At 42.2% G+C, this 11,174-nt stretch overlaps 1 protein-coding gene across 4 annotated transcripts in view; it reads right to left on the bottom strand.

The window, feature by feature from the left end:
* Positions 1–503: 503 nt before the first annotated feature.
* Positions 504–11,174, bottom strand: part of crebbpa (CREB binding protein a) — a 35,561-nt gene continuing 24,890 nt past the window's right edge. For all 4 annotated transcript variants that reach the window (XM_029142620.3, XM_029142636.3, XM_029142646.3 and 1 more), the window contains 10 exons: positions 10,843–10,920; positions 10,691–10,758; positions 10,277–10,427; positions 8,651–8,797; positions 8,459–8,572; positions 8,170–8,335; positions 7,489–7,656; positions 5,323–5,484; positions 4,924–5,205; positions 504–4,111 (listed from right to left, as the gene is read on the bottom strand). In XM_029142620.3, coding sequence (XP_028998453.1) covers positions 1,757–4,111; positions 4,924–5,205; positions 5,323–5,484; positions 7,489–7,656; positions 8,170–8,335; positions 8,459–8,572; positions 8,651–8,797; positions 10,277–10,427; positions 10,691–10,758; positions 10,843–10,920 — 3,691 coding nt within the window. In that variant the 3' untranslated portion in view covers positions 504–1,756. The remainder of the gene's footprint in view (positions 4,112–4,923; positions 5,206–5,322; positions 5,485–7,488; positions 7,657–8,169; positions 8,336–8,458; positions 8,573–8,650; positions 8,798–10,276; positions 10,428–10,690; positions 10,759–10,842; positions 10,921–11,174) is intronic.

Below are 11,174 nucleotides of genomic sequence, written 5' to 3'. Positions count from 1 at the left end.
AAACACCCTCTCAGGATCTAAAGCGCTTAACACTACTTCTCCTTCACCCATTTACTCACACACTGACCAGGGGCAACTTGGGGTTCAGTGTCTTGCCCAAGGACACTGACATATCGACCACAGCGAGGGCTCCAATTGCCAACCTCTACTATGTAGAGAAAAAGCTTACATTTAAACCTAGTATGCCTTTCTGTTAGTAACCGTGTTACTAAACTAAAGCACAATAGCCAGAAAGAGCGTCTTGCTTTAAAATGTATTTGACGCAACATACTTCACCCCCCGGCACAAACCTTGGATGCCTACATTTAGTATTGTCGATTTTTTCTAGAGCCTTTTTCACTTTATTACTGCATCGAATGTCAAAATTAGATTAAATACTTTAAATGTCTTAATGTTGAGACCATGCAATACTAAAAAAATTTAAGTGTCATAGCAAATGAGAAAAAATGGGAACACAGGGCTTTAAGTAGTTGATAAAAATAAAACACACCAGGACTGAGATACCTTATTTAGTCAACAGAGTAATGAAGTTCTTCTGTTGTACACAGTTTATTTAACAATATGGTATATAAGTAAGAAATGAGTTTTTTACCAGTTTATACAGTGATTTCATTTTCTCTTCCTTATATTTATAGTATTTTGCGTAATAACTTGATTTACAATAAGAGACCCCCCTTCCCCGCAATTCAAGTTTTTTGAGAGGAATGAGAGTTCTAACATTTAGTTTTCCTCAGGGTGAACCTCAAACGTGCCCTTCATCCCTCGATACCACACGACTTAGTGTAAAATTTAAAGGATGGAGCTTCATCGGAGATGTAGCCTACAAACAATGGTGATCATTCCACCTCAGCTTAGGGGACTGGTCTTTTTCTCACAATCTTTACACTTTACAACATTTGTATGACAAAAACATATGACAAATTGTTTTTAATGTCAAAGCAACAATTTCCTACACCTGCAAGACAAGGTTTCCACGTGAGATGTAGGTTGAAGTCTTTGTTGGTGAAACCAGTCGGAGCTTTGTTTCTCTTAGTGACTGTGAGGGTTTGTGTCAGTGTCTTCATGTGCGCCTGCATACATGCCTGTGTATACACAACCTGCTGCAGTCCATTTTATTACAACTGAGTGCTCTTCATACACACAAAGAGGAAGGGAGAGCTCTAAGTCTCTGAATGGTACAGAACTAGATTACAAGAGCCAGGAACGAACAGCTTGAAAAAAAGAATAAAAACCTGGCTTGATTCCAGACAAATTATTTTACACTTTTAACAGAAAAAATGCATTAAGATATTTTTCCAAAGGTACAAAATAAAAAGATATGAATATAATAATGCAATTGTACACTTTCTTAAAAAAAGAAGCAAGGCATGAACACATACCAACAAAACAAAAATAAATTTGAGTATTGAACACATTTGGTCTCAACCAAAAAATATATTCTTTGCAATTTAAATGTTATTTAATAAGCAACTTGCAAATCCCTCAGCATCGAAAAAGGAAAAAGTACCCATCTTCTGGGTACAGAAAACAATTACATTCCCTAGAAGTGTTGACTTTTGTTTTATTTTTCTTAATCAATTTTCTTTTTCTGTCTGAACATCCGAAACTTTTTAAGTCAGTACAAAAAAAGTTCAGCCTTAGAAAGAACAAACAAAGCCCTCTAACAGATTAGGAGTCTGAGGGGACTAAGGAGTAGAGGAAAATCAGGATGGGTTCCTGAGAGCAAGAATGTACTCTTCAGATCCCAGCAGAAATGCTACAATCCCTCTACAAACTTCTCCAGAGTGTCCCCTGTAGCATCAACCCCCAAACCCAAGTCACTGTTCAATGCCCCTCTATTGGGCGTGTTAATTTGTGGTAGCATTGCGCTTTGCTCTGGTGTTCCCAAGTGTCCTTGGTCCATGGACTGCAACGGACCTCCAAGTCCTGGGTGCGGAGAGCCAGAGTGTGGCAGAGAAGGATGTTGTGGTGAAGGCTGGGGCTGATTCTGGATCTGTGGTGAGGGGCTGGAATGTGGTGGCTGTTGTTGTGAGGGAGGACAGGGTGATTGGACTGGGGCAGGAGATCTGACCTGGTTGCTGAGAGCATTGGCTAATGTGGGCTGACCAGAAAGATGTGTTCCACCCTGGGCTTGGCTGGCCATTAAATGGGTCTGGGGGCTCATGGGGCTGTGCTGAGCAGGAGATCCCAATTGCTGCTTGAGGACAGCCTGCTGCTGCTGGGGATGTTGTTGCTGCTGTTGCTGAAGAATTCGCGGATGCAGCAATTTGGGGGGGGAGTCCATCCCCATTCCAGGTTGGGCCATCTGAGCCATGGGTGGGAGGTGACCCATGGGTCCCCCAGCTGCTCCTGTTCCTCCCTGCATTGCTATTTGCTGCTGCTGCTGCTGCTGTTGTTGCTGCATGCGGAGCTGGGAGTATGTAGCTGCTGTACCCTGTACCGGAGCAGGAAACTGCCCAGGGTGGCCCTGGGCCATCACTCCCTGCTGCTGCTGTTGTTGCTGTTGTTGTTGTTGCTGCTGTTGTTGCTGCTGTTGTTGTTGTTGTTGTTGTTGCTGCTGCTGCTGCTGCTGCTGCTGCTGCTGCTGCTGTCTTAAAAGCTGCCGACGGTAAAGCTCCTGGATCTGGGGGTTGTTGTTGTGGGCGGCATTTATTAGTGACCCTTGAGCCCCTAATGCTGCCATGCCTTGTGCAGAAGGCTGCTGGGGCTGCATCCCCGGCCTCTGTCCTGCCCCTGCTGGCATGGCCATGGTTGGCATTTGTGGCACGCCAGGCTGTTGTGGTTGATTTGCTTGCTGCTGCTGCTGCTGTGGCTGGTTGGCATGATATTTGGCTGTTCTCTGTTTTATGAAAGCAGCCATGAGTTGAGGATTTGATTTGAGGATATTAAGAACTTGCTGTTGCTGTTGGGGCGAGCTGGGAGATTTAAGAGTACGCAGAAGGTCCTGTAGGGCATTGGGAGCTATAGCACCAGGTCTCTGGGGTGTTTGTGGTCTGGCACCAGGTTGTTGTGGTATTAGCATCCTCTGGGCCTGCTGAGGTTGCTGTCCTGCAGGCATTATGGCCCGTTGCATGGTCAAAGCCTGGTTTGGATTCTGACCTGGTACAAGTCCTGGCTGTTGTGTCTGAGCTGCTTGCATGGCTCCTGCAGCTACAGGCCACTGGCCAGGGGCTATGTTGGGAGGCATGCCTTGTTGTCCCCGTGCGGGCCCTGACATCATCTGCATGGGTGGCTGCATTGGTCCTGCCAAACGCTGCTGTGGCTGCTGAGGAGTCATGGGCAAGCCATTCATATTCACACGGTAGTTCTGCTGATTCTGCTGAGCCTGTGCCATCATCTCGATCTGACGTGCAACTTTGACGGCAGCAAGTGGTGGCTGCTGCTGTAGCTGCTGAGGCGGCTGGGAAGGCTGAGGGAGAGGGGACTGCTGCTGGTGTAGTGGGGAAGCCTGGGGCCCAGGCTTGCCCTGGGACAACGGTGCTTGAGGCGGACCACTGCGGGGTGTGTTGGGGAAAGAGGGAGACATAACACCTGCTGAGTTTGGCGTCTGCGGCTGGTTGGAGAGTGGCTGCTGAGGTGTCTGGGGAGTGTTGGGCTGGGTATGAGAAGTAGGAGTACTGGGGGCAGCTGAGGCTGGTGGGGATGGTAGTGGCATAGTTCTGCCTTGCATGGTGGCCATTCTTCTCCTCATTAGCTGGGCCTGTTGGAGTCTGTGCTGCAGCTGCTGCTGGCGAAGTTTGTGCTTGATGTTGAGGCAGAATGGGACAGGACACTTGTTCTCCTGGCAGTGCTTTGCGTGGTAACAGCATAAAGCAATAAGCTGCTTGCATACAGGGCATCCACCATTGGTTTTGCGCTTGCAGCCCTTGGTGTGCTGAACGACTCGCTTCATCTTTTGGCAGGATGGCAGAGAGCAGTTGGCATTGCGACACTGGCAAGCATGGACCAGGGATTGGATGCAGCGTTGAATACTTAAGCGTCGACTCTCCTGTGGACTCTTGGAGGCTTCCCCACTCTGGCTGTTGCTGTCATCATCCAGGCCGAGACCCCATTTGACCATCTGATGCTCGTGGCCCTTTGTGTTGTAACAATTGATGCAAAGATCAAAGTCCTGATGAAAAAGAGAGAGGAAAGGTGTTTTACCAGTCTAACCAAGAATAATGTAAAGGTTTAGTTTAGTGTTTTTATGGTTTTTGATGAAACCTATTCATTTTATTTCTTATTCACTACTACTACTCTCTGCCCATCCTAATCTGAAATTAATGATTATTTTGGTAAACATTTAATCAGCCGATTAGTTTTTCAATTAATCTGATAAAAGTGTACCTTAAATGTTGCAAAAGATTATTACGTAACCACATAAGTCACGGAAGAACAGTTGAAGTGCAAGTGTTCTCAAGTCAACAGACTAACTTTTTACATGGTAGTACTTAACCTCTAGAGACCCGCGCTCTGGTTTCATATGCATTTGTAATTTTTCCTATCTATTTGGGATTATTGGGACATGATAATAATAAAAATCCAAGTATGGTCTTTGATCCTGAAGTCGTTTTTTAAAAAATTATGTCCTCATGTGGGGAGATTGGGTTTATTTTAATGCATAATATTGGTGTTAGACACAAAACTACGCCAGAACATGGCAAAATGTGCTAAAAATATTTGTTGTTAATAAAAAAGATAAATTGCTTCAACGTTTGAGTTGAGAAAGCTACTACTGTTAGATAGAGACCAAGTAACCCACCTGTAAAAACTGTATATTATTAAATTTTAAAGTATATTAAAGTATATGGTGCAGGAAGCCCAAAATGTGCCAACATAAGGACGCAGGGACTCAAGAGGTTAATGAAGCTTTGTTACATGATGGATACACAGTGTTTGTTATTTCTGCTTCAGTCCTCTTCATTAAAATAAAAAACAACTTACCTCACACACAGTGCAGTGCCAACGTGTCTCCACGTGGTGCTTACACTCGTTGCATGTATAGACAAAGCGGTCCTGTCCCTGGTTGTGTAGCTCAACCAACATACACATGGTGCTCCACTTGCACCTTCGGAGGGAGCTGAATTCCCAGTGCTTATCCCTGGCCAGAGTTAGGAAGGCGTCACGACCGTCCATCAAATCACAGGAGAGCAAGGGATCAGGATCAACAATGGGCGGCAGAGTGTTAACCATAGGTGCAGAGTAGAGGTGGATCACAAAGAACACCTATAGTGGATAGGACAAAATTCAAATTTAGAGAACTAAAACTGAAACAGGTTCTTAAAAGATTGACACAAATAAAACAGCTTTTAATGTTACTTGGCAATCAGATAAAAATCTGACCTCTTTGTGTTTCTCCATTGTTGCATAGAGCTTCTGGGACAAATCATTAGCTACATTCGGCATCCCAGGTTTCTTTTTATTGGCTCGGCTCAGGCTGCTCTTGTTTTTATTGGTTTTCTTGTTGTTCTTCTTCTTGGCATTTTTGCTGTCACCTGGTGTACCCTGAGGGAGAATGAAAAAGCATTTTAAAAAATACTGTCCCACTGTAATGTCATAATTCTCCCAACTTTACACAGTGCAATATAGGCCAGCTTCCCTAACAGCACTGCTGCTGGTTTGCACTTCATCCAGCAGGTGAACAAACATGCTTCTGGCAGGAAATTAGGTCTGTTCAGCTTTAGTTCATTTGATTTTCATTTCAAATTAAAAGTAAAAAAAACAAGCTGTTTCTATTACTTAATTTTTAACGTGGTAGAGAGAAAACAAATATGTTAATTAATTTAAATACAGTTCGCGTATTTCTGCGCAATACGCAGAGTGGGACCATGTGTTAATGCTGCAGGTTCCGCACAAGAGCGGAAAGTGTGGAGAGTGACGGTCCTTTATAACGGTGAGTCTGATCACATCAGGTAAACCTGCTCTTGATGCAAACTACGCTTTAATGTTGCCCTGATCAACCATATGGGATGCCTTGCTGATATATGGATAATTGCGTCCCACAGAGCTGGCATGGCTCGGTTGGGCTCAGCTAAGGGTCTATTACCCGACCAGTCTGCAGCTTCCTCTGGTTCCCCCTAAGGCTGGGACCCTAGAGTGGTCAACAGCTGGATGTGCGCTGGCTGCGCAGGTTCTGCTGCGTCTCGATCCAAGAACCGCCACCTTTACCAGATTGTAACAGATCCTCTATTAGATCCTCTAACAGATCATATAACAGAGCTGTAGAATATATGATTGCACCGTTTTGCTCATATTTTTAAATCATCTTATCTAATTGCAGACGCATGGCTGTATATTAATTATCGTTTTTCTCCGGTGTGACTAATGATTATTTTCACAATGATGAACAGTTTCTCAGTTTCACCTCTTGGTGTCGCTAATGGACCAATAGCTGTAGAAAAGTACTTAAACCCACAAGCTACTGTAGATTTGTGCATGTTTCTACGTTACCTTTTTATTTGATACATTTGACCTTGGGCGTAGATTTGTGCTTACGCCGCGTTTTCGTGCTTAAGTACCCGTTGTACATGAGGCCCCTGGACTCCTAAAAACCTTCATTCAGAACTCATTGGGGAAGCGTAAAACAACCCCAGAAGCCAACTTCAAGCCAATCACCTAAGTCAACATCAAGTGCAGCATATACCAAGGAGATACTCTGTCCCCGCTGCTGTTCTGCACAGGCTTGAACCTTCTCAGCAAGATCAGCACTAAGACTGGTTATGGCTACCGACTATAAAAAAACGTAACTATCAGCCCCATCCTCTACATGGATGACATCAAGCTGTATTATCATGTCCTGTAAGGAGCACTTTACAGAACTAGGAATTTTTCTTGGTGTTGTTAGGTGGTGCATCACAACATAAAAAAGTATAAACATAAAACAGTACCCTGAGACTGTATGCGAAGCAGAAGGACAGAGCCTGAGGATTAGTGTGTGTGTGTGTGTCAAAGCCACTATCTAGGATAAAACAACTAAGATCCATGAATACATCAGAAAGATGGCCCCAACTGATGACTTGCTTGGTGAATACCTCAGGCAGAAGAAACCAGAGGAGGAGGGGAAGAAAGAGAAGGAACCCTAATGGAGGGACAAATCCCTGCACGGTATGTACCACTGGCAAATAGGCGAAGTGGCTGTTATCAATAAATCCTACTAATGGCTGGACTGAAAGACATGCATGTGTAAATAAAGGTTACAGAAATCTTTCTGTGTAAATATCTCACATTACAATGTGGACACCTGCAGCTTATAAACAGATGCGGCCTATATGTTTGAAAAAAATCTAATGGGTGCAGCTTATTTTCAGGTGCACTCAATAGCCTGGAATTTGCAGTACGTACATATACACACGTGCAGAATTGCAGTGAGGATTACAACCAATGTGGCCTTGTTTTAATTTATATTGTTTTTAGTGACCTGTAGGACCAAACAGAACACACACATGAAAATTTAACCAATCTAGTTATCAGGTTCAAAATGATTACATTATTACAACTCCATGTCCTAACCTCATTAGGTTCTGCAGATGCTGTATTCTCTTCTTTCTTCCTCTCCTCCTCCTCCTGTTCAAGCTCTTTGATACTCTCCTCCAGCACGTTGGGCCAGAAGTCACCTTCGAAGTATGGAAGCTCATTCGCACTTGTCAGTCGGTCCTCTGTGGCCTGTTTGAAGATGTCCTGAAAGAATAACAAAAAGGTGTTTCTTCAGTAACAATAATATTAAACATTAACATACATTATGTTCATTTATTATTTTTTATATATTCATTTATATATACTGTTTAGTCATGGCATCTGGACTATAGGTTCAAATGTTTTACTGCCTACCTAGGCGGATTCATCAGTCTGAGGGAAGTTGGCCGGAGACCACAAATGTATCCTTCAGGTAGATTTCACTTCAAACCTTTGTCCACATAACATGTTCTATTCTAACAGATTCTTTGTGGCCTCCAGCCAATTTTTCCCAGATTAATAAAGCTGGATATAGCAACGATTAATTTCAACCTAGAACAAAAATGCCAAGATGCCATAATTCAACTACATAGATGATTATGAATGACACATTGAATAGTTAGGTAACACATAAGAAGGTATGTCATCACAAAAACAAAAAATGAGAGTTAAAATAGGATAAGAATCCACATATTCATGTATTGTGTGTGTATTTATAAGACAATTACTCTTTCTTACTTTGTAGTCATGTAGGATCCTCTCTGCAAAGGCTTTGTCGAGCATCTTCCTGTACCACTCCTGCAGCCTCTTGGGTTTGGGGATCTTCTGATCAGGTGGATGGCAGTGAAAGATGTAGTCATCTCCTTCACTGGGGGGACATGCCCAGATGTGGCCTTGGGCGTACCTGAGATACAGACCAAATGTTAATGAGACTTATGTTCCCAGGTACCAAATACCATCAATAGAGTCTTACCCAATGTTTTTTGGTTATGTTTTTTTAAGAGATCAAACAAAGGACAGGCCTTACCCGAGTTTCTTGACATATTCTAGATAGCCGATGAGGATTTCGTGGTACACTGCTGTTCGCAGAATTCGAGGTCTGAAGAAGTGAATACTGTCAAGGTATGATATGTAGACCCGTCTTTGGAGAAAGAGAGAGAACACTTATTATTTATTGTGGGCACAAACTGGCAGGCAATTTATCCTAAGATTTACATACCTAGTGTTTGGGAATGGGCATTCTGAGCCATACTCCTGCACATGCATGCCAAAAAAGCAAACGTCCACACCGTCAATTTCCTCAAAGGCAAAAAGTGCTTTGGTTCTGTAAGGAAAGGCCTCGGGCATTTCCCCTGCATCCACAAACCTGACAAAAAGACAACACAGTGTTATAATAGCTACATTTTTTAACATTGCGATTTTTGCTGAGGTGGTTATTATCATCATCATCATCTAAGTTGATAAGATGATGAGAGTGTCTTAACTGTATACAACACAAATGTAGATGCAAAATTTAATATATTGGTTTCTTACTTAATGAGGGTATAAAGGTGCCAAATTCCACATACTATTCCATAGTGTTTAAACATAAAACATTTATATTAACATTAGGGCTGGTCACGTTAACGCCTTAACCTTGCGTTAATGCAACACTTTGTTAATGCCGACAATGCACATTAAAGGTCGGTTGCTCACTGGCTCTGAATACTCATACAAATGAAGGATCACAGGAGGAGCGGGTTGTTGATCAGTTCTGGCCTTAGATACGCTTCTCAACAAATCAGAGCCTTTGGGGGCGGGGGCCAATCACTGCAGCGCTCAGTGAACTGGAACCGAATAGTGCTGGCGGGAGCAGATAAATTCAGAAAGGTAAAGGTGTCTTACGTGGACATTACCAATTTAAATCTCTTCCGAATGGCGGAGTAGAACCAAGTCATTTGTAGCCACAGCAAAGCTGAATCTGAATCAGCTGAATCACTGTAGTACTTTGAGTCTGAAGTATCACTTTAAATTCAATACACACCATTGATGCTAGCAAATCACCTACCTAAACCAACAGTGGAGGGAGACCTCAACAGACTACACTGGATGTAGTGATTGGGAGAAATATAAACAAAAGGAAAAACAAGCTAACAAATGCCATAGCTAAGTGGTTAGCTACAAACTGCAAACTAGTGTTGAAAGATGTCGGTCTGAGGAACTTTAATAGAATTGCAACAAATCACAGCATTTGTGGGCCCCTCTCAAGGAAAAGGTGAGGACTATAAAATCGGCGGCATTACAATGTACAGTGTTGTTCTAACCAGAGTAGTAGTTTTAAAATAAAAATGTGCAATATACTACTTTTGAATTTGTTACTGAATGCTTCTCATATTAATGTGTTAATCGCAAAAAAAACATGCAGTTAACACAATTAAGGATTTTAATTGCTGCCCAGCACTAATTAACAGGTTAAAAAGTATTTTTATTCCGTTGTATCAGTTTTTACAAACTTCAATGAAACAGGGTCCCAGTCCTGCTCAAGACAATTCCCTGTGTGTTGCTTTAATGACATTAAAGTATACAATGGGGCAATTCAAGTCAAGTGGTCTTCAGTAAATAGAGAAGAAAACAGCCTTAAAAGCAGGCAACTGGAAGGTGACAGATGGATGTTCTTGTTTGAGCGCCTCATCATTGCAAGGATAAAACATGTGTCACTAATGTTTTTCTTTCCTACCTAGTAGTCCCTAGTTGTTAAAGTAGGATGTGCATTCATCAAAGATACACGTTACTCATTTCCTCTGAAGGGGTATAAAAGCTGTATAGAGTACATTCTGTATTTTGTAAAAGAAAGGGACGCTCTCACCTGGTTTTCATGCCTGGTTTAATCTCCACTGTTTTGTCAGAGCTTGCCACCACTCGCACAAACACCTCTCCAGCCTCTGGGTGGTTCTGTCTCTTCAAGTATTTATTCACACGGTCCTCTATGTATGTTCCCAATCGTGTTGTTTGAAGTCCTGCAGTAAACAAACAAAAAATGTTTTAAAATTGTTAATTTTATAGGAAGAAATGGTTTACAATCAGATTTAAAATAAGCTGTGCTGACATTCAAAAAAAGTAAAACAAATGACTTGTTTCACCAACAGTGGTTAATGTAAGGCCTGAGAACAGAACCTTGTTAGCCCCATATGCCATAAGGGTCAGATATGCAAGGCTACATGCACACTATAAGAAAAGCAGAAAGTATTTTCACTTTAATAATATAGAGAAAATCACTAACTTTTTGCTGAGAACTTGTTTTCCTTCTTTGTTTTACCACTTTTCTTCAAACAGTTGTCACATATAAATCTGCAGAGATACAGGCACATATGTTAATCTGATGGTTACAAATAATACATGTCAGTTTAGGAGGACTTGAGTTTGACATCTCACCCAGATGGCCAAATGACCTCGTAGTGTAAGACGCAAATCTGGTGCATCTTTCGTCCACAATCTTTACATTCAACAAACCTAAAAAAAAGCAACAACAAACAAAACATGGTATTGACAACAACACATGGTGGCAATAGGAAAGAAAATCAATGTCAATTCACGTATTTATGATGTCTTTTGACATATGTTATGTAAAGTTTCACAAAACTGATTGAATAATGAGCTCCAGGGAAATGAAAACAAAACCAGATGTGGGAAACATATACTAAGAATAAAATGACTGTTTAGCACCAATTAAAAGTATAGAATGAAAAATGCTTGTCAATGCTTCC

This window comes from Betta splendens, chromosome 1 (assembly GCF_900634795.4).
Source record: "Betta splendens chromosome 1, fBetSpl5.4, whole genome shotgun sequence".
Taxonomy (NCBI): Eukaryota; Metazoa; Chordata; class Actinopteri; order Anabantiformes; family Osphronemidae; genus Betta; species Betta splendens.
Note: the sequence above shows the minus strand (reverse complement) of the source record. Positions and strands in the feature narration are given on the sequence as shown.